This window comes from Pan paniscus, chromosome 18 (assembly GCF_029289425.2).
Source record: "Pan paniscus chromosome 18, NHGRI_mPanPan1-v2.0_pri, whole genome shotgun sequence".
Taxonomy (NCBI): Eukaryota; Metazoa; Chordata; class Mammalia; order Primates; family Hominidae; genus Pan; species Pan paniscus.
In genome coordinates this window covers 2,910,729-2,933,783 of record NC_073267.2, presented here as the reverse complement: position 1 = coordinate 2,933,783, position 23,055 = coordinate 2,910,729, and the positions used below count along the sequence as shown (strand labels likewise).

Below are 23,055 nucleotides of genomic sequence, written 5' to 3'. Positions count from 1 at the left end.
GGAGGAAACAAACACCTAGGCTGAGAAAGAGGGTTCGACATCCCTGCAAAGGTATCACCCCCAAAGACAGGGGAAACACTCTAAAAGGGGGCAGGCAGGACGGAAATGTGTTTTGTGCTTCCCCACTGGAGGCCTTGCTAGTGGGAGTGTGGAAACAGGTCACAGGGACTCAGGGCAAAGAAAAACACCCATGATGGAGGCCTCAGGTAGAACCCGGAGCCTAAGCGCTGGGCCAACGCAGGAGTGTCCAGGCCAGGACCTGGAGCACAGGTGAACACTTTAAGCACCAAAGTTTCCACTGCCATTGGAAATTCAGCACCCCCTGGGGTCCATAAAGTGTGTCGCACCTGCAATGGAGGTGGCTTTGGGAGTCAGAAAATGGGTTCTTGCTGGCATTTCCCCATGAATCCACTATATACTCTAGGTTAAGTCACTCAAAGTAAGCCTATGGTTCCAATATCTAGAAAATAACTCCTAGAGTCCATTTCAGTGTTAAATGTTACATGGAATTTGTCCTCAAGAATGTATTCTTATTCTTTTAAACACTATCCTATTTTTTAAGGGATGCAAATTTCACTGCCATAAAAGGGTACTTTCAGCCGGGTGCAGTGGCTCATGCCTGTAATCCCAGCACTTTGGGAGGCCGAGGCGGGCGGATCACGAGGTCAGGAGATAGAGACCATCCTGGCTAACACAGTGAAACCCCAACTCTACTAAAAATACAAAAAATTAGCCGGGCGTGGTGGCGGGTGCCTGTAGTCCCAGCTACTCGGAAGGCTGAGGCAGGAGAATGGCATGAACCTGGCAGGCGGAACTTGCAGTGAGCCGAGATTGCGCTACTGGACTCCAGCCTGGGCGGCAGAGCGAGACTCTGTCTCAAAAAAAAAAAAAAGGGTATTTTCTTTGTTGACACTGCAATGAACAGAGGCAATTTTAGTGTGCTAGGAGACAGCAATAGGAATTTCTGTAATCAGAATGTCTTAAAGAAAGCATCTGGTAATGATATCATCCTTGTTTCCTTTTTGCCCTCCTTTTTTTTTTTTTTTTTTTTTTTTGAGACAGAGTCTCGCTCTGTCGCCCAGGCTGGAGTGCAGTGGTGTGATCTCGGCTCACTGCAAGCTCTGCCTCCCAGGTTCAAGCAATTTTCCTGCCTCAGCCTCCCTAGTAGCTGGGATTACAGGCGTGAGACACCACGCCCGGCTAATTTTTGTATTTTTAGTAGAGATGGGGGTTTTGCCAAGTTGGCCAGGCTGGTCTGGAACTCCTGATCTCAGGTGATCCACCCCCCTTCGGCCTCCCAAAGTGCTAGGATTAAGGCATGAGCCACCGTGCCTGGCCTCTGCCCCAACCTCTTTTTTAGCCAAAGTTTTGTTCTGACAGTTAAGAACACAAGGCCTGATGGTATAATCAACAATGCTAGGGCTCATAGTGTTTTCATGCAGGGACTTACAGCTCGGACGGCCAGGATGTCCTCTACAGAAAGCCACTTCAGGATGTGAAAGAGCACATCTTCGGGGAGACTCAAGATGGTCAGGTTTCGGGGCCTCCTCCTTATTCTTCGCTTTGTAGGATAACAGAAACACTTGGCACACCTACAGTGGACCACTGAAGGAAAAAAAGACAGAAGCCTTGATAAGATGAAAAATTATTCTATATACACACCCTTGAAGGGAAAAAAAAAAAGGATAAAAGTTACATCTGAAGATGATCTAATGGTTACTATTCCCTGTGCCACAAAAGATGGAACTATGCTTCTTGTCCCAAACAAAGATTATGTAAAGGAGTGGCATTGCACAAATTACAGAAGAGATCATTCATTTTCAAATATTCAACAAATATTTATGGCAAATAGCGCATATCATGTAACTTGGCTATTGGGAAACTTTCTGATCCAGAGCCCACATGACAGGCAGGAAGGGGAAAAAGCTGCCGAAGCTGAGGACGGTTTTCCTTCCATTTCATTCTCAGGAAAACTCCTGGGGCTTTGCTGGATAGCTTTGCTTTTTGCACACGTGACCAAGGTGCATAATGTTCAATAAAGATCTGTGGGCTTGAAGAGTCTGGTTTTCAAGTCCAAATTAGAAGGGTCGGCCCTGGAGAGAAGCCACAGACTTGGAGGCCGGGGCAGTGTGCGTCCAAGTCTCAGCTCTGCAGAGTCTCAGTGTGCCCTCCACTGTAGAATGCGGAGTTGACAGCTACGCAGTAAGGTTGTTGCTCAGGTCCCAACACAAACCTAGACCTGTAGGTTTGTGTACAGATGCAATCATTAAAGGTGAGACGGGCATTCCACCCACCAGGCAGGCAGCCCAGACATGCTTCTCAGATGTGCTCTCTCCTCTTCCCACAGCCGGATTTTCCAACTCCTACTCCAGCAACCCCTTCCTCACTCTAAGCAGATGACCTTAGCCCTTATTTCACAGGGAAACAGAAGCCCTCAGACAGGAACCTCAGGATCCTGCCTCCCCATCTACAAATCTACCTTTCTATCCATCCTTCCTTCCAGTCCTGAAAGGAAGCGCCACTCCCCTCTGTGGGCCCAAATCCCTCCCCGCCTTGCTAGGACTTCCTAGCGATTGCTCCCGGCTCCCCTCTCTTGACCGGGGTCTTCCTGTTAGCAATTAAATCAGCTGCAAAAGCCAAACGTATTCCAGGGCGACGAATTCTCAAAGATTCTATAGACCTCTCCATAAAATATTCCTCATTCTCCGGCTCCAGGACAGATACTATGATAATAGCTGAAACCACAGTTCGTGTTTCCTGTGCCTCAACGCGCGCGGGGCCGAACGCTGCTTTCCACAGAGCTAGGTCCACGGCCCCGCTGGACTGAGGCTCGGTCAGGGCCGGGCCGGGCTGCGGGATCGCTTCGCCCCCACGCGCTCCGCAGCCCTTTCCCCGACCAGGAGGCGCTGGTGTTTGGCTCCCCGGGACCCGATCGCCGCCCCGGGACCCGATCGCCGGATCGCTGCCCCGGGACCCGATCGTCGCCCCAGGAAAGGGCCGGAAAACGTCGCCGCGGGGGAGGCGCCGAGGGGCACGGGCGCCCGCCGGGCATTTAAACCGCGCGCCCGGCCGCCGGGGCTCCCTGCGCGGGACGCGACATCCGCCCCGGGTTAAAGAGCTCCAGCCAGCCCTCTTCAGGCCGCCAGGGCCTCCCCTCCCGCGGGACCCGCCGTCCGCCCCGCAGGGCAGGCAGAAGGGGTGTGGGGCAGAAACCAGCGGACATCGCCCCGCACTCACCGCCGCCGCTCCCCATCGCCGCGCTCGCGTCGCTGCCGCCGGAGCCCGCCTGAGAGCGCGCCCGCGCCCCGGCCGGAGCGCGCGTAGCCCTCGCGCAGGCGCAGACCCCGCCCCGCCGCCCACCCCAGTTTTCAAACGCGCCCGGCCCTCCCATTGGCCTGCCCGGGGGGGCCGCCGCCGGCCCCGCCCATGTCCCGCCCTGTGCTCGCCTCATTTACCGCCCTCCACGCCCTCCCCGCCTGCTCCGGGAGCCCGCTATTGGCCGCGCCAGGACGCGAATTCGAACATTGGCCGCTGATTGGTGGAACCCGCGTGGCCGCCCCGCCTCCCCAACGGGGCTGGGGTCCCGAAGGAGCGCTTCCCGGCCGGCGGGCAGGGGTTTGTGGGCGTCCCCTCCCGGCCGCATGGGTCCGGGCTTCGCCGCTGACCCCGGCGACCGGCATCTGCGGTGCCAGATGGGCTGCGAAGGCGCACGCCTGCGGCCAGGGGAAAGAGGACTCCTTGGCGTCCCTCGCAGTCGCGGCCGTGATCCAGCCTAGGACAGCCCCGACGTGGCGCTTCTAGGACGAGGCCGTGCCCTGCCCGGGTCCCGGGGTCGCTCCTGGGCCCGCGACCCTCACCCCCAGCTTGCACGGCCTTCCCTTCCGCCGCCTGCTTCAGGTGGAGACCCTTGGGTTTGTGGCTGAGCCGCTGCTGGGCGGGGATGCTGGCCGGGATCGTCGTAGAGAAAGAGGAGGTCGGAGCTGACGCTGGAAGTCTCCCCCGGGGAACGCTGACCCCTTCTTCCCGCGAAACGTGGCGCACCCTGGACGCCTCAGTGCTCCAGCCCCGGGGCAAGCCCTCCCCATCACTTTGGCCAGATGCTGCCCCCTGTCTGGCCTCCTCGGCTGCTACCTGGAGCTGCTCGCCGCGGGAAGTGTCATATCTGCTCACTCTTGTCTTGGGCAGAGCCCATCTGAGCTGTCCTTCAGGAGTCAGCCACACCGCACCCCTTTTACGGCACAGGCTGTCAAGGGGAAGACTCGCAGCCTCCTGACTGTCTGGTGGAGGACAGAGGGGCTTTTCCTGGGGAAGGCAGGGGCCTGGGCCAAGGCTGCCCACCCCTCCCTCACGCTTCCCTCAGTCCGCACCCTTCCATCCTTCCGGGTCCCCATAGAACTCCTTCAAGTACTGGGCCTGCCCTGGGCACACAGACAGGAGCCCTGGCGTGCAGGCTTCAGCCGGCCTGGGGCAAGAGACAGAGTAAACAGGTGATCACAGCACAGGGTACAGAAGAGTCCGTGGCCCCAGAGAGGGTCTGGAAGTTGGGACTATTCCCTGTCCCAGAATCAGGAAGCGGGTGAAGGAGGGTGAAGAGAGAACAGGCTGAGCGAGTTTGGGGCCTGCTCCCCAGATGTCCCATGTTCTCAGCCCCCAGATTTCTTATCCCCTTATCTCACTTTTGTCCTGCTGGGTTACTGTTTCCTACTTTGTCACTGTTACCTGTCTCCCCCTAGGGCAGAGGTGCACTTTCAGGGTTAGCTTCCATAGCATCTTGAAGGGATTAATCAACTAGAGCCAGCCATGAGCACATTAGCCACACCAGCTGCCTCCAGAATCTAGAACAGCATCCTTGGTCCCTAGGTTGTCCTTTAGCTCTATCCTGTGCTTTGTGTCCTGATCACTCTCCTTTCAACATGGAGAGGCAAATTTCTTTTTCAGGGAGCAGGAGTTGTCTTGACTGCAGCCATGCCTGCTCTCGCCCCACACCCTGCACTGGCAGTGGGAGCCTCCAGGGCTGCCCTGGGGTGATAAGTGGCTCCTCCAGGGTGTGGGCCCGTTTCCCACTGGGCTTCAGGAAGGTGAGACCTTGTTGGAAAAGTCTAAACTGTTAGGAGCTCAGGGAAATTCGTGGTAGAATGAGGTGTCGGTTGAAAACGTTATGGGTAGTGAGGGGCAGGGGAGAGAAGGGAAAGTGAAGTAGCTTGGGAGCCTGAGAAATCCCACATTCAGAGAAGAAGATGGGCCTTCAGTGGAGGCAGAGAGGGGCATGGGAGGAATGAGAGCTGGATATGGGAGCCCAGGGAGTGGCTTTCATCACAGGGAGCAGTCACCTGAAACGAGGACTGAGGAGGGTGGGTTGGCGACCATGGGTGTGCGACGCCGTTGTTCTGGGCAAGGGGTGCAGGAACCATAGGCAAGGCCTGTGCATGACCCTTTCCTGAGTCCTGGCTGAGAAGGGGCAGAGACCAGCATCTGCACTTCCCAGAGAGGAGCTGAGGGGCCTGTGGCAAGGGGCAGAGTGAGCTCCACAGAGAGAGAAAGGGCCGCTGGATGGAGCCCGTCTCAGAAGAGAGGTGAGTGTACATGACAAAGGCATGTGGCCACATCCATCTGCATCTGGACAGTGTGATGGTCTGGCGCCCATGGGGCCTCTGCTCAGTGGTTCTCATGCTGGAGCTGCGCCAGAGCACCTGCTGTAGGGCTTCTTGCAACATGGATTGCTGGCCCTGCCCCAGGCATTTCTGATTCAGTAAGTTTTGGTGGGGCCCAAGAACCTACATTTCTAACAAGTTTCCTGATGGTGCTGCTGCTGCTGGGACCCCACTGCGAGAACCTCTGCCCCAGTGCAACCCTGGCTCCCCTGTCTGTTGATGTGGGAAGTTACTGGCTGCCTCTAAGCCAGTCTACCCATGTGGGAGGTGGGGCGCTGTCCACTTCATGGGTGGATATAGGATCACATGCAGCCCTAAATTTGCAGGAGCCAGGGAAGAGGATGAAAGCCCACACATCCGAATATTTAAATATTGTAACATCCTGACTTAGGCTAGCAAACTTGTCAATATTTATTTCCTCCTTCCTTCAGAAGAACAGTGACATGACCACCTGTGAGGCCAGGTGTGAGTTTCGAATCATGGTCTCCATGAAGCTTCACTCTTGCATGTGACCATGGGAGCCAGCCCCCACCGGCCTACGGGCACCCTCCTCTCTGTTTCTGGCTCTATCCTGCTTTCCAAGGGATCTGCACACATGTGTGGAAACCTCCACGCACCCATCCAAACTCTACCCGAAGTTCTGCAGAGCCACTGCTTTGCTGCATCTCGCATCTCAGGGTGCGTTGGGCGGCATGGCCTGCCTTGGGAGGGAGTGCACTGGATGGACAAACCATCTGGGCAGGGGATTCTAGAGAAGGAAGAGCGCAAGCTTTGGGTGAGCATTTCCCTCTGCCCTGCAGACTTCTTGCCCATGAGCAAGGGGATGACCAGGACAGACCCCTTAAGGCCGGGCCTGAGGGTGGTGTGATCAAATGACGCAATGCCTGCAGGGGACCAACCACAGAGTTGGCACCTGGTCGGGTCATGGTTAGTACTGTAGTCACCCCCTGGCCACCGCCCTTGGAAAGGACATGCAAGATGTTCTGAGGCTGCTTCCACAGCCAGGTCTCAATAAGACCACAGGCTACTCAGGTGGGACTTGGGCATCCCTTTCTAAGGAAACGCACCTGGGTTCTCCAGCGGGCCTCTTAAGTTCTCCAGTGGGCCCCACTCTGCTCCATGCACTGCAGTTAGGGGGACAGCCCTGTGCTGAGCTAGCTAGGCCGAGAGCTGCCTCTGTAAGCCCTGGAAACCCAGGGAAGGCCATGCACACCTGGGCCAACCTGGCACTGGTCTGTCCTTATTACAGCAGGACAGGCTCTGAGGGAGGAGGCAGGGAGGGAGGCAGAGAGAAAAGCTGAGAGGGAGGCAGGGAGGGAGACTGAGAGGAAAGCTGAGAGGGAGGCAGGGAAGGAGGCAGCGAGCACGATGAGGAGCCCACCTGCTCTGCTTGCTCTCGTTGGTCTTCACTTTGGACTAGGGGCACAGGGCAGGCAAAGCTCAGGAAGACGTCCTCCATGGTGACCTGACTGCTGAGTAGTTGTCCAGCATGTACTTCTTGGCTTGCTCCAGAGTGCCAAACACCTGAGGGGAGGGAAGAGGCTGCTGTGGCCAGGCTGTCCCACAGATGCACACAGGGGAGGAGAGAGGGTGGGAAGGGCTGGCCTCCGGGACTGTGACAAGGCCCCAAAGAGGCCCATCCCTCTCTCAGCTGCTCCAGAACACCTCCTGAGAAGTCAGTGCTATGGATCTCAGCTGTCTGTGCTCTTGGGTGGGAGTGGTGTCAGAAGGCCAGAGGCCTGGTGGGGTCCCTGGCTTGCTGTGTGTCCCCAGGCATCTGGTGTTCCCTCTCTGGGCCTGCTCTCCTCTCCATGAAATAAGTGGGCAGGAGGAGCCAATCTTCAAAGTCCCTTCCAGCAGAAACACCTTCTGTTCTATGAAATCCACGTGAACGTTGCCATGGAGATGGCAGAGGACAGGGGCAGCACTGAACATGACTTCAGGAGGATGGGGAGGAGAGAAAGACAGGGAGAGAGAGAGAGAGAGACAGAGTTACCCCAGAAAGTGGGTCACGTCAAAAATGTGCGCTCAACTTCGCCCAGCTGAGGTTGCAGCCCAGCAGGTGGTAATGGACCATGCCTTGGTGCTTGTCTTCAAGAACGCTGCCTGCACGAAGGAGAGATGGCGTTGCTGTGACGGCTGGGCTGGAGGATCGGGGAGGGTGCCTGGGTGCTCGGCATTGGGGTCCTCATCCCAGGGATCAGGGAGATGGGACGTGGGAGGGGTGAGGCACAGACTCTCCTCACGGCAGATGGGAAATGCCTAGGCAGGGGCGCAGGGCCCACCCAGTGGGGGCTGCCGGGGCTGAAACACACCTGGAAAGGTCAGGTCCACGAAGGCCTTGAACTCCTCCAGCACCTCCTGCTGCCCTTCACTCTGCACCTTGGCCTGCAGGGAGTAGCCACTGCCGAACTTGCTCTTGAGGTGCTGGGGGCTGCCCAGGCACTTGAACTGCCCCTGCACCATGATGGCCAGCCGGCTGCACAGGGCCTCACACTCCTCCATGCTGGGGAGAGGGCGGGGGCCTGAGACAGGGCTGGGGGTGTCAAAGGCTCATGCAGACAGGAAGGCGTTGGTGGCCTGATCAGGCCATTCCTGATACCAATGCTCAGAGTGTGGCTCAGGTGCAGAGCCTAGGGAATCTCCTCAAAGACTCTCCACCAGTTGCTGATGGGTCTTCTGGCCACCTGGCTTCTTCCCAGCCTACCTGGTTTTGAAACTTCCAGTGACCCACAGACCCAGGCTCTACCTATGGGAGGTGATGATGATGGCCTTGCCAGACTCGTGGGCTTGTGCCACAGCATTCCAGAACAGGCGCCGGGCCACGGGCTCCATGCCAGTGGATGGCTCATCCAGGAAGATGAAGGCAGGCTCTCCAATCAGGGCGATCAATGCCAGTGCTCAACTTCGGCTTGTTACCACCACCGGGGGTGGAAGGGAGAAGGTTGGGTGACGGCAATGGTCAGTCTCCAGCAGTGAGCACTGCCGGCTCAACACTCACCCCCTTTCCTTCTCTATTCAGGAAGTATTCCCACACCCCTCATGGGGCTTTCAGCAATGCAGTCCACCACTTTCACCCAGAGCTGAATTGTGGCTTGGGCTATCCACTCAGGAAATAACTTGTTCCCCTGGACACAGGGATGAGTCCAGGGTGAGCACATGGCCGACGAGTCTTCTTTGAGGGTTTGAAGTGTCGAGGGCAAGCACCTCTCCATCTGAGAGGAAGGGCATTGGCCCATCTTAGCTAACTTAAAAAAAAAAACTGGATGGGCATGGTGGCTCACACCTGTAATCCCAGCACTTTGGGAGGCTGAGGCGGGTGGATCACCTGAAGTCAGGAGTTTGAGACCAGCCTGGCCAACATGGTGAAACCCTGTCTCTACTAAAAATACAAAAATTAGCTGGCCGTGTTGGTGGGCACCTGTAATACCAGCTACTCGGGAGGCTGAGGCAGGAGAATTACTTGAACCCACGAGGCAGAGGTTGCAGTGAGCTGAGATCATGCCATTGCATTTCAGCCTGGGCAACAAGAGTGAAAACTCTAAAAAACAAAACCAAACAAAAAAACCATATAGCATTTACTATGTGCAACACACTGTTCTAAACTTTGCAAATGTGAACTCATTTGATCTTCAGAAGATGCAGGGAAACGTAAAAACCTGCTTGAAACAGGAGCCACCAAAGAGAGAAGACCCAAGGGACATCATCATCTGACCCCGGGCTCACTTTGCCGGAGGCGTGGGCACCTCTACATCCCAATCCTGGGTGTGCAGTACCGCTGTGCTGCACACAACACGAAGGGAGTCCTTGGACCTGAGGGGCCTGTGGCCTTGCTTTAATTGGAGTCGGGCTTCTATCACTGACAACAGAAGCCTGAGAAATACCCCATGCGCCTTAGCAGAACATCAGTAGTTCAAGTACCGCAGACCCAGTGGTATGAGGTAACTCTGGGCTTAAAATGCAAACTTACTGAAAATAGCCCTTCATAAAGTGGCAGGGAGAAAGGTCCGTCCTCACCTTATCAGGACAGTAACACCTGTGGTGCCATCTGCCTGACCTCAGCCACGTAAGCTGCCTTTGGCCTGGGTCAGCTTCACAATCCAGTCAAGCCCAGGACCAAGAGGAAGGGGTGCCTCGAGGCAGCCCAGGCCACTTACCTCTTCCTGCAGGCCGCCCCCAACCACCTGCGCAGTGACCTCATGCCCAGAGCTGGGGGCTTTGCTCTGCTCTCCAGGTCTGGGAAGAACTGGATCTTGTAACTGGAGGTGGAGGGCCTGAAGGAAGCCCCAGATCTCACCTGTAGGTCTTGACCAGCTTGTCGGCGTACATGTACATGACTAAATCCTCAAGAATCTGGTCCACACTAGCACTGATGGGGTGCTCTGGGATGCCCCCGCTCTGGGCATACATGACCAGCATCTCATGGCCTGTCATGAAGTTCAGCAGAGCATCAAACTGAGGACAGTAACCAATCCACCGCCATACCTGGATCAGAAAACAGCCCAGAGAGGGAGGCACGTCAGAAGAAACCTCCTCCCACCAGGCTCACCAAGCCTCCAATGAGGCAGGGGTCTGGACACCTGCTGGTCTTGCTCCAGGCTGCTGCCTCTGCCACTACCCGCATCTGCCACGTGAATGCACAGGCACACTACTAAGGGGCTGTGAGTGGAAGTAGAGTAATGTAAGGGAGCCTGGGACAGCCCTTGCTGCTGGTGTTGTGGACAGGGTGGAGCGCTTGTTTGGCTCCTCCTCCAGCCCACCCAGTGTGAAACCTCAGCACACAGTGCCTCCCTACTTCCTGGTGCCTTTGAAGCATCCAGTCAATACAAGAGGCTTGCTTTGCTTTTTTCCCCTTTAGAAATATTTTCTATTAGGCATGTAATCTGCAAATAGATTTTCTTTGTAAAATATTCATGCAAAGACTCCTGCAGTCTGTTGGCTCAACCCACTGTGGCCAGGCAGCTGTGCACCCTCTACACTTCTGTGTTGGCAAAGGCACCTGCGTGGGCCTGTGCTCCTTGCTCAGGACTGGCTGGGTGCTGTTTTTGCCAAATGGTATCATCCCATATCTACCATTCTGTAACATGCTTTTCTTTTTTATTTTCTTTTTTTGAGATGGAGTCTCGCTCTGTCGCCAGGCTGGAGTGCAGTGGCGTGATCTTGGCTCACTGCAACCTCCGCCTCCCAGGCTCAAGCAATTCTCCTGCCTCAGCCTCCTGAGTAGCTGGGGTTACATGCACATGCCACCACACCTGGCTAATTTTTGTATTTTTAGTAGAGACAGGGTTTCACCATGTTGGTCAGGCTGGTCTCAAACTCCTGGCCTCATGATCTACCTGCCTCAGCCTCCCCAAGTGTTGAGATTACAGGCATGAGCCACTGTGGCCAGCCAACATGCTTTTCTTATTCAATATTATGTCTTAAAGATATTCCTAGGTCAGTAAATACCGATCTACCCCCACTTATTTTAACTGCTTCTTAGTCATCCAGGGAAGGCTTCTAGATTTTATTTAGCTGTTTAAAAATTTCATTTGACTCATTTCCAGGTTTTTGCTTTTATTTTATTTTTTTTTTGGGACAGTCTCACTCTGTTGCCCAGGCTGGAGCGCAGTGGTGTGATCTCAGCTCACTGCAACCTCTGCCTCCTGGGTTCAAGCCATTCTCCTCTCAGCCCCCTGAGTAGCGGGGGCTACAGGTGCACACCACCATGCCCAGCTAATTTTTTGTATTTTTAGTAGAGAGGGGGTTTCACCATGTTGGCCAGGCTGGTCTCAAACTCCTGACCTCAGGTTTTTGCCTTCCTAAACTTGCAGCTGACCACCCTGGTTTGTGTCCATGTTCATCTACTCCCAGGTGCTGAAAAGAGTGGGATGCCATTTTTGAGAAGTAACCACTGTTTTTCCCTCCTATTTTCTCCCCTCTTCTCCCTATTCAAACAGCTGGACAACCCTGGGCTCCACTGCCTGAGGTTGGAGGATGGGAAGGATTTTACAGAGTGCAAAACAGAAAACCACATGGAGGCTGGGCACGGTGGCTCACGCCTGTAATCCCAGCACTTTGGGAGGCTAGGCAGGTGGATCACTTGAAGCCAGGAGTTTGAGACCAGCCTGGCGAACATGGCACACACCTGCAATCCCAGCTACTCCGGAGGCTAAGACATAAGAATTGCTTGAACCCAGGAGGCAGAGGTTACAGCGAACTGAGATCATGCCACTGCACTCTAGCCTGGGAGACAGAGGGAGACTCTAAGAAAGGAGGAAGGGGAAGGGGGAGAGGAAGGGGAAGGAAAAGAGAGAGAGGGAGGGAGGGAGGGAGGGAGGGAGGGAAAGAAAGGAAACCACATGGAGTGTCTGCTTAGTGAAAGAGAGGTAAGGGAGACGGCCGTCAGCGTGGAAGAATGTTACAGAGACCTCACACAACTAAGGGCCCAGCTTTGGTTCCCAGAGTGGGGCTTCCCCCTTTTCCTCCTTCTTTTAATAACAGCTTTATTAAGATACAATGCACATACCACATAATTCACCAATGTGTACAGTTCAACTGCTCTCAGCACGTTCTGATCCATCATCACACTCAACTTTAAACACTTCATTGTTCCCAAAAGAAACCCTGTACCCATGAGTAGTCACTCCCCGTTCCCTTTAACACCTCCAGCACCTGACTACCACTAATAAGCTTCCTGTCTCCATGGCTTTGCCTATTCTGGACATTTCATATTAATGGAATCACACAGCATATGATCTGTGTCTGGTTTTCTGGTTCATCCATGTTGTGGTGTATGTCAGTGCTTCATCCCTTTTTATGGCTGAGGAATATTCCATATCATACAGCAAGACCACATGTTGTTTATCCATTCATCTGTTGAGGGACATTTGGGTTGTTTCCACTTTTAGCCACTATGAGTAATGCTTCTATGAACATTCTTATACAAGTTTCTGTGTGGATGTAGTTTTTCAGTTCTTTTGGTTATATACCTAGGAATGGAACTGCTGGGTCATATGGTAATTCTATGTTTAACCTTTTGAGTATCCTTTTTGATAATTTTAATCTTTTAACTGGAGTCTTTGTCCACTTATATTTAATGTAAGTACTGATGTTTGGATTTAAATCTAATATATATATATAATATATGATTATATATATATATATATATTATATATATATATATAACTTTTTTTTGAGATAAGGTCTCACTCTCTTGCCCAGGCTGGAAGGCAGTGGTGTGATCATGGCTCACTGCAGCTTCAACCTCCTAGGCATAAGTGATCCTCTCAGCTCCCAAGTAGCTGGGACTACAGGCACACACCACTGCACCCGACTAATTTTTAAATTTATTGTACAGGTGGAGTTTCGCTATGTTGCCCAGGCTAGTCTCGGATTCCTAGGTTCAAGCCATCCTCCCGCCTGGGCCCCCCCAAAGTACTGGGATTACAGGTGTGAGCCACCATGACTGGCCTAAATCTATCATCTTATTCAGGGCTAGCTAGCCCATATGTTCTATGTTCCTTTTTCTCAATTCTTCGATCATATTATTTTTTTCACTTTTCTATTTTTCCCTTCTATTAGCTTAAAAATATGTACTCCTTTCTCCTATTACATGGGTTGTTCCTTTAGAGATTAAAACATGCATCCTTGACTTAGCAATGGATATCATTAGCTGTTTACCGTATTCATGAGTAAGGTAAGGACCTTAAAATACTTTAACTTCTTTTACCCGCTCCTGACTTAAAGCCATTGTTGTCATGTATTTTACTTTTATATGTATTTTAAACCTCATAAGACATTATTATTATAGCTTTCAGTCAAAACTGACACATCCCCCCCCTTTTTTTTTTTTTTTTGAGACGGAGTCTCCCTTGTTGCCCAGGCTGGAGTGCAGTGGTGCAATCTCGGCTCACTGCAAGCTCCACCTCCCAAGTTCAAGCGATTCTCCTCCCCCAGCCTTCCATGTAGCTGGGACTACAGGCGCGTGCTACCACACCCAGCTAATTTTTTTGTAGTTTTAGTAGAGACGGGGTTTCACCGTGTTGGCCAGGATGGTCTCTATCTCCTGATCTCGTGATCCACCTGCCTTGGCCTCCCAAAGTGCTGGGATTACAGGCGTGAGCCACCACGCCCGGCCACACATCTCCCTTTTAAAAACAAAAAACAAAAACAAAAACAAAACAACCACTTGGCCCAGCACGGTGGCTCATGCCTGTAATCCCAGCACTTTGGGAGGCCAAGATGGGCAGATCACGAGGTCAGGAGATCGAGACCATCCTGGCCAACACGGTGAAACCCCATCTCTACTACAAATACAAAAATAACCCGGGCATGGTGACGCGTGCCTGTAGTCCCAGCTACTCGGGAGGCTGAGGCAGGAGAATCACTTGAACCCGGGAAGTGGAGGGTGCGGTGAGCCGAGATCACACCACTGCACTCCAGCCTGGCGACAGAGCGAGACTCTGTCTCAAAAAAAAATAAAATAAAAAAATAAATAAATAATCACTTTTTACTCCTTTTTTTAACCCCGGGTTCCCAAAGTGCTGGGATTACAGGCATGAGCCACCCCGCCCAGCCATCCTTTCTGTATTTTTTTTTAAATAGGGTCTTGCTCTGTCACCCAGGCTAGAGTGCAGTGGCATGAGCATGGCTTGCCATAACTTCAAATCCTGAGCTCAAGTGATCCTCCTACTTCAGCTTCTGGAGTAGCTGGGCCTACAGGAGCAGGCCACTACACCCAGCTAATTTGTTATTTTTTGTAGAGATGGGGGTCTCACTATGTTGCCTGGGCTGGTCTCGAACGAACTCCTGGCCTCAGGCGATCCACCTGCCTTAGCTACTCAAAGTGATAGGATTACAGGTATGAGCTCTGCCACCGCACCTAGCCCTTTCTGAATCTTTGAGTTTCCATCTGGGATCATTTTCCTTCTGCCTGAAACTTACTCTTTATTATCTCCTTTTGCATACATCTGCTGGTGATAAATTCTCTCAGCTTCTATTTTTCTGAAGGTCTTTTTAAAAATACCTTCTGGCCGGGTGCTGGTGGCTCACACCTGTAGTCCCAGCACTTTGGGAGGCGGAGGAGGGCAGATTGCCTGAGGGTGGGAGTTCGAGACCAGCCTGGCCAGCATGGTGAAATCCCGTCTCTACTAAAAATACAAAAATTAGCTGGGTGTGGTGGCAGGCACCTGTAATCCCAGCTAATCCGGAGGCTGAGGCAGGATAATCGCTTGAACCCAGGAGGCAGAGGGTGCAGTGAGCTGAGATCATGCCACTGCACCAGCCTGGGCAACAGAGCGAGACTCCATCTCAAAAAAACAAACAAACAAACAAAACTTTCTTTCCTAAGTATAGTTTTATGGGTTACTTTACTCTAGGTAGGTTGTTTCCTCTTATATCACTTACAATGTATCATTCTATTGTCTTCTGGCCTCTATTATTTCTGTGATGGGGCCATCTGCCAGTGTAACTGTTGCTCTTGTGAAGGGACTCCACCTTTTATCTCTGGGTCCTTTTAAGACTTTTTCTTGTGTTTGGTTTTCAGCAAATTTACTATACTGCTCCTAGGGGCTGATTTCTTTTTGTTATCCTGCTTGGGGCTAATAGGGCTTCATTTGTGATTGATGTCTTTCATACATTTTGAAAAGTTTTAGCCATGTGGTTTCAAATGTTGCCTTGTCTGCCCTTCCTTTTGGAACTTCTGTTACACGCATATTAAGCCTTCGCACTGTATCCTTCCTATGTGATTAGTCATATGTTGCTGCATAACAAATTACTCCAAAACGTGGGTGTAATTTGTTATTTCATGGTTTCTATGCATTAGATCAGGAATCTCAGAGCAGCTTAGTTAGGTGGTGCTGGTCAGGGTCTCTCATGAGGTGCTGCTAACCTGTCAGTTGAGCCGGAAGTCTCTTGAAGGCTAAAGGAGCTGTTTCCAAGTGGCTGGCAGGTCTCAGGTACTTTCTGACTGCTCCTCAGCAGCACACAGACCTCTCTGCAGGGCCACCTAGGTGTCTGCATGACATGGCAATGGCACTTAGCTTCCCTCAGAGTGAGTGTGCTCATTAATTTTTTTTTTTTTTGAGACGGAGTCTCGCTCTGTCGCCCAGGCTGGAGTGTGGTGGCGTGATCTCTGCTCACTGCAAGCTCCGCCTCCCGGGTTCACGCCATTCTCCCGCCTCAGCCTCCCGCCTCTGCCTCCCGAGTAGCTGGGACTACAGGCACCCACCACCACGCCCGGCTAATTTTTTGTATTTTTAGTAGAGATGGGGTTTCACCATGTTAGCCAGGATGGTCTCCATCTCCTGACCTCGTGATCCGCCTGCCTCAGCCTCCCAAAGTGCTGGGATTACAGGCGTGAGCCACCACGCCCCGCCAGGGGTGCACTTTTAAAATTTAATAAATAGTGCCAAATTGTCCTCCAAAAAGCTTGATCTTACCAATGGCCTATGGGGATGCCTATTTCCGATTCTGTTGATAATACTAGATATTATCTGTCTATAAATCTTTAGGTAAAATTAGGCATATTTTCATATGGTTATTAGGCACTGGATGTTTTTTCTTCTATGAATAGCCCATTTATTTCTTCAGCCCATTTTTTACTAACAAATTGTTCATATTTTCTCACTGATTTATATGATGGAGATACATATATGTGTGTGTGTGTATGTATATATATGTATGTGTCTTTGTCCTTTATCTATGTGTCAAGTATTTCCGTTATTTAACATCAGTTAATGTGTCTTTTCTTATACAGACTTGAATGTTTATGTATTTAAATATTATATACTACTTTGTGGTTTCTGGGTTTCATGGCAAGCTCTGGAGGGTCTTCCACATCATAAAGGTAGAAAACTATACTTCTGAGCCAGGCACGGTGGTGTGCACCTGTATAGTTCCAGCTATTCAGGAGGCTGAGGTGGGAGGACTGGTTGAGTCCAGGAGTTCTAGGCTGCAGTGAGCCATAATTGCACCACTGCACTCCAGCCTGGGCAACAGAGCAAGAACTTCTTTCTTAAAAAAAAAAAAAAGAGAGAGAGGAGGGGCCCAAAGGTTGTTTGAAAGTCTGTGCTGGGCATGTGGCCACAGGAATCCTGACTGTCCCCTGGCAGGTGGTTACACTGTTCTCTACCATCCACCAGCACCGATTATCAGGGAACATGCTGCTCCAGGAGCCCTCGAAGGCACCCTCCCTTTGGACAGAGGCCAAGTCTGTTTGCTGCTCTTTTCTGGGGAATCTATAGGAGAATCACGTGAGCCTAGAAGTTTGAGACCAGCCTAGGCAAAATAGCAAGACCCCTATCTCTACTAAAATACAAAAATTAGCCTAGCATGGTGGCACCTGCCTGCAGTTCCAGGGAAAAAGTGAAACCTTACCTCTAAAAAAAAGGAAAAACTATTCGCCAGTCACGGTGGCATGCGCCTGAAATCCCAGCTACTTGGGAGGTTGAGGCAGGAGAATTGCTTGAACCAGGAGGTGGAGGTTGCAATGAGCTGAGACTGTGCTACTGCACTCTAGACTGGGTGACAGAGCAAGACTCCATCTCAAAAAAAAAAAAAAAGAAAAGAAAAGAAATTGAATCTGTAGTTAAAAATCTTCCACCAAAACAGAAACTTTTGTCTTTTCAACAAATGGCACTGGGACAATTACACATATATGCAAAAGAATGAATTTGGATCTCTACCTAACACCATATAAAAAATTAACTCAAAATGAATCAAAGGCCTAAATGTAAGAGCTAAAACTCGGCCGGGCGCAGTGGCTCATGCCTGTAATCCCAGCACTTTGGGAGGCCAACGCAGGTGGATCACGAGGTCAGGAGATCGAGACCATCCTGGCTGACATGGTGAAATCCCGTCTCTACTAAGAATACAAAAACAAAATTAGATGGGCGTAGTAGCAGGCAGGTGCCTGCTACTCGGTAGTCGCAGCTACTCGGGAGGCTGAGGCTGGAGAATGGCGTGAACCCATGAGGTGGAGCTTGCAGTGAGCCAAGATCCCGCCACTGCACTCCAGCCTGGGTGACAGAGCAAGACTCCATCTCAAAAAAAAAAAAAAAAAAAAAGCTAAAACTCTTAGAAGAAAATGTAGAGGTAAAACTTCCCTATCTTGCATAAGGCAATAATTTCTTAAATCAAAAACACAAAAGAGAAAAGAATAGATAAATTGGTCTTTGTCATAATTTCATAATTAAAAGCTTTTGTTCATCAAGGGACACTGTCAAGAAAGTGAAAAGACAACCTGCAATATAGGAGGAAATATTTGAAAATGATATATTTGACAAGGTCTAGTATCCAACTTTATAAAGAATTATTGGCTGGGTGTGGTGGCTTATGCCTGCAAGCATTTTGGGAGGCCGAGGTAGGAGGATTGCTTGAGGCCAGGAGTTCGAGACCAGCCTGGGCAACATAGTGAGACTACTGTCTCTACAGAAAATTAAAAAATTAGCCGGGCACAGTGGCATGCACCCGTAGTCCCAGCTACACAGGAAGCTGAGGTGGGAAGATGGTTTGAGCCCAGGAGGTTGAGTCTGCACTAAGCCGTGATGATGCCACTACACTCCAGCCTGGATGACAGAGTAAGACCTGTCCAAAAAAAAAAAAATTCTTACAACTTCCTGATAAAAAGAAAAAAGACAAATAACCTAATTAAAAATGGAGGAGGGATTTGACTAAATAGCTCTCCCAAGAAGATATACAAATAGCCAATAAGCACATGAAAAGATGCTCAACATCATTAGTCATTAGGAAAACAAAGACCAAAACCACAATGTGATACTAATTTATACTCATTAGAATAGCTATAATAATTTTTTTTAAAAAGAGATGGGGTCTTGCTATGTTGCCCAAGCTGGCTTCAAGCTCCTGGACTCAAGCGATCCTCCCACTTCAGCTGGGACTACAGATTGAACAGCTGGGACTACAGATGCATGCCACTGTACATGGCTTTATAATACAATTTTTAAAAGGAATTTGAAAATGTTGGAAAAGGGGGCATAAAATTACCACCAGACCTGCCCTATAAGAAATGTTGAAAGGAGGTCAGGCACAGTGGTGCATGCCTGTAATCCCAGCTACTCAGGAGGCTGAGGCAGGAGAATCGCTTGAACCCAAAAGGCAGAGGTTGCAGTGAGAGCTGAGACTGCACCACTGCACTCCAGCCTGGGTGACAGAGTGAGACTCCATCTCAAAAAAAAAAAGAAAAAAAGAAAAAAGAAAAAAATTAATAAATAAAATTTCATGCTATGTATATTGTACTATAATTTAAAAAGTAAATAATTTTTTAAAGCGTTGGAGAGGATGTGGACAAACTGGAATCCTCAGACTTTGCTGGTAGGAATGTAAAATGGTTCAGCTAATGTGGAAAACAGTTTTGTAGTTCCTCAAAATGCTAAACACAGTTACCATATGACCTAGCAAATATAGTCTTGGTATATACCCAAGAGAAGTGAAAACATGTTCACATAAAAACTCATATCCAAATGTTTATAATACTGTTATTCATAATAGCAAAAGCAGAAACAACCCACATGTCCATCAACAGATGAAAAGATAAATTGTGGTGAAACCACACAATGGACTAACATTCAGCTACACAAAGGGATGAAGCACTGACACCTGTTACAACATGAATGAACCTTGAAAACATTATTCTAAGTACAAGCAGACAGACACAAAGCCCACACATTGTATTATTCCATTTATGTGAAATATCCAGAACAGGCAAATTCATAACAGCGGGAAGCAGATTAGTGATTGCGAGGGGCTGGGGGAAGAAGGGAATGGGGAGTGACTGTTAATGGGTATAGGGTTTCCTTTTGGAGTGATGAAAATTTTCTAGAATTAGATAGTGGTGAAGGTTACTCTGCATATACCAAAAACCACTGACTTGTAAATTTTATTCTTTTTAAAAAAACTTTTATCTCATGACAGATTACTGACTTGTAAGCTTTAAAAGGGCATATTTTATATGAATTATGTTTCAACGAAAATGTAATTAACAAATTCCATTTACAATACTCACAGACTTCATTACACTCAATATCACTCAGGTTCTTGACACTGCAAAACCTCTGTAGTTCAGAGTTGTAATATAAGTTGGTGAAAGCCATCCCCAGGCAGTGGCCTGGAAGTATTAGGAATGTATAATCCAAGGATTTTGAGATTGTTGCATAGCCTAGCTATGCGAAGAGAATAGAAAATATTAACTCTGCTTGCAGGAAGAAAAGGGCATATCTTCTATTATCTATCCTAACCCACTTTATTGTATATCCATCATTACACCATCAGACTCCCAGGCCTCCAGACCAGAAAACTTGTTCTCCCTGACTCCTCTTCCTCTATAGTCATTCAACCTCTAAGACCTAAGTATCTTTCTTCTGCTATGCTCCTCGAATCTGTCACTTTACTTCTTTCCAATTGTTCACGCGGGAGGATCTGCAAGAACACGGTGTGTGTGGGAAAATCAGGAGCACAGCCGCAGCATGGTCTGCATCTGTGGAGGTGGGGGAGCTGAGGGCAGAGGGAGATGAGGTTTACAGGTGATCTGTGTCCAGATAGCAGGGGTGAATTGCCGGCTCCCAAGTTGTTTGAGTGTCATCTTCCAGATGATAAGGAGGATGCAGTTCCTGCCTCTATAGTTTGTGGAGATAAAACTATCACCAAGAGTCCCTTAGGAGACAGAATGACTCCCAAGTTAAAAGCAGAGGGGACTGGGCACGGTGGCTCACGCCTGTAATCCCAGCACTTTGGGAGGCCGAGACAGGTGGATCACGAGGTCAGGAGATCGAGACCATCCTGGCTAACACAGTGAAACCCCGTCTCTACGAAAAATACAAAAAATTAGCCGGGCGTGGTGGCGGGTGCCTGTAGTTCCAGCTCCTCGGGAGGCTGAGGCAGAAGAATGGCGTGAACCCGGGAGGCGGAGCTTGCAGTGAGCCGAGATTGCACCACTGCACTCCAGCCTGGGCCACAGAGCGAGACTCAGTCAAAAAAAAAAAAAAAAAAAAAAAGTCAATCCTAAACACTTGAGAAAGAATATCAGAATCTCAATTTTAAAAGTGAGGTGTTAGAAATACTGCATGGGCACTTCCCTTCTACTCATCTGCACATGCAGACATGAACAAGCCCTAAACTCTGCTCTCCAGGAGCTGCCCTGGAAATCAGTGGTACAGTGTAGTGTGATAAGGGGTTCAGAGATGCTCACAAAACACACAGGCAGAACAAAGCAGGAGGCGGTCCATTCTGCATAAAATAACCAGGGAGCTGAAAATTACTCAATGCAACCACAATTAAGTACTTCAACCCATCAGTACCCTGGTGAGGTATTTCTGGACAATAAACATATGTCCCCAAAGTACTGCCCCTTACTAGCTTGAAGTAGCAATTCTTGGGGGGGCCACATGGAGACCCTGAAGCAGATCCCTCTGCTCCTAACAAAGCTGGGAACTTGAGTCTTCTTCTGCCAAGGGATGAGGGAGATCTCACACCCTGTGTCCCCACTGGGGCAGAGCTGCCAACCTAGACTTCCTAGCTGGTTCCGGTTCTGGGCAGGGGTCCCCAGGAAAAGCTGCCTGTGATATGCAGCTGAAGAATCCCAGCACCCTGCAGCACTCACCACCAGCAGCAGACTGGGGATGAGGAAGGAGATGAGGTCCCATAGCAGAGTGGAGAGCCAGAAAGTGGCCACATAAACTCCATTGATAAACTGGACAAGCTTGGCCTTAACGCGCCTCTCTCTGACTGTTAACATGGAAAAAGAGCTAGACAGGAAAGCTAATCCAAAAAGCAAGTTGATAACAAGGTAATGTCCTTTAGGTTCCCTGTAAAAGACGGGACATAAGGAGAGAGGTAGCAGAGTAAGTGGAACTGCTAATAACAACCATCTCCCAAAATAACAATTTGTAATTAAAACAAGAAGCAAAGACAGCAACAGGTGGGAAAGGGTGGAACCCTACAGAGGTGTAGATAGAGAGAAGAAAATTCACACATACTGATACAGGAAATTCTCTGAATCCTCCATGGCTGACTGAGGTTGAGGGTGGTTGGCTACGGTAATGGAAGCCCTGGCACCAGAAAGCAACTTCAAGAGAAAATTGTCCAATAGCGCCAGAGCCAGGGCAGAAGAATGGTATGCCTGGTTGTTGAACAGCGCTGTCACTATGGTGTGATTTCCCACGTCTTCAAAGGAAGCTGCCACTAAGTAGAGCTTATCAAAGTCCTCAGGCTCCTCTTTTGCCTTTTTCAATAGGAACTCATCTACAGAACCTAGAAGGGAACAAAATACCCACCAGGACGAGTGTCACACCAGGCCCACTGGGGTGGGGAGAACTCACTATCGGTCTCCCACGACCTGCTGCTCCTCCTAGGTACTTCATCACTAACCTCCACTGACCTCTAAATGCAGGCCTCCTCCCACCACTCTGCCCTGAATTCCAGTCACTCTTCGAGTCTTGTCTATTCTTCCTTTATTTTATTTATTTATTCGTATTTTTAGAGAGGGAGCCTTGCTCTGTTCCCCAGGCTGGAGTGCAGTGATGTGATCATAGCTTACTGCAGCCTTGACCTCCTGGGCTCAAGTGATCCTCCTGCCTCAGCCTCCCAAAGTGTTGAGATTACAGGTGTGAGCCACTGTGCCTGGCTCTATTAATCTTTTAAGTCTCTTCCAATTGTCTGCTTCTTTCCTTCCCACTGCCTCAACTGGGTCTGGATCCCATCATCTGTGCCTGGATTATGTAGCCCTCAATGAAGAGCTCGCTTTTTTTTTTTCGAAACAGAGTCTCACTCTATTGCCCAGGCTGGAGTGCAGTGGTGCCATCTTGGCTCACTGCAACCTCTGCCTCCCAGGTTCAAGCAATTCTCCTGCCTCAGCCTCCCGAATAGCTGTGACCATAGTTGTGCGCCAGCAAGCCCAGCTAATTTTTGTATTTTTAGTAGAGACAGGGTTTCACCATTTTGGCCAGGCTGGTCTTGAACTCCTGGCCTCAAGTGATCTGCCCAGCTCAGCTTCCCAAAGTGCTGGGATTACAGGCGTGAGCCACTGCACCTGGCCAGATCTTGCCTTCTATCTGGCACCTCCGGTCTCTGTTTGAAAGGACACATCTGGCCATAATGCGCCCCACCAATTAACTTGCAGTGGCTCTCCACTGTCCTCACGACAAAGCCAAATTCCTCCACATGAGGTACAGACCCCATCACTATCCAAACTCAGCCTCACGTCTTTTAGCTCCAGCCAAACCTAAGGACTTACAGTGCCCCATGCTTACAAATGCTCTTCTTGTTGTTCGGAATGTTCTCTGGGTTACTTTTCCCTTCTATTGGTCAATGCCTACTCATACCTTGGGCTCTTACTCTGGAGCCTACTCTGACCCTCCATGACTGAGATATGTCTGTGTAATTCCACAGTATTCCAATCGCAGTCACT

The 23,055-nt window shown here is 50.2% G+C and overlaps 2 protein-coding genes across 3 annotated transcripts in view; both read right to left on the bottom strand.

Annotated features, from left to right (window-relative positions):
- CCNF (cyclin F) overlaps positions 1–3,338 on the bottom strand; it is a 29,636-nt gene extending 26,298 nt beyond the window's left edge. The window contains exons 1-2 of one of the 2 annotated variants that reach the window (XM_034940959.3): positions 3,238–3,338; positions 1,451–1,605 (exon numbers count right to left, since the gene is read on the bottom strand). In XM_034940959.3, coding sequence (XP_034796850.2) covers positions 1,451–1,605; positions 3,238–3,253 — 171 coding nt within the window. In that variant the 5' untranslated portion in view covers positions 3,254–3,338. Of the gene's footprint in view, positions 1–1,450; positions 1,606–3,237 lie in introns of those variants that run through there. The other variant, XM_055100648.2, reaches the window with a different exon arrangement.
- Positions 3,339–6,046: 2,708 nt separating this feature from the next.
- LOC100978837 (ATP-binding cassette sub-family A member 17-like) overlaps positions 6,047–23,055 on the bottom strand; it is a gene marked incomplete at its 5' end in the record, with an annotated part of 58,801 nt that continues 41,792 nt past the window's right edge. The window contains 11 exon segments of the mRNA XM_063597940.1: positions 6,047–6,399; positions 7,033–7,175; positions 7,648–7,757; positions 7,967–8,203; positions 8,429–8,524; positions 8,689–8,779; positions 9,809–9,887; positions 9,949–10,136; positions 10,232–10,310; positions 20,948–21,454; positions 21,626–21,899. Of these exon segments, the coding sequence (XP_063454010.1) occupies positions 7,666–7,757; positions 7,967–8,203; positions 8,429–8,524; positions 8,689–8,779; positions 9,809–9,887; positions 9,949–10,136; positions 10,232–10,310; positions 20,948–21,454; positions 21,626–21,899 (1,643 nt within the window).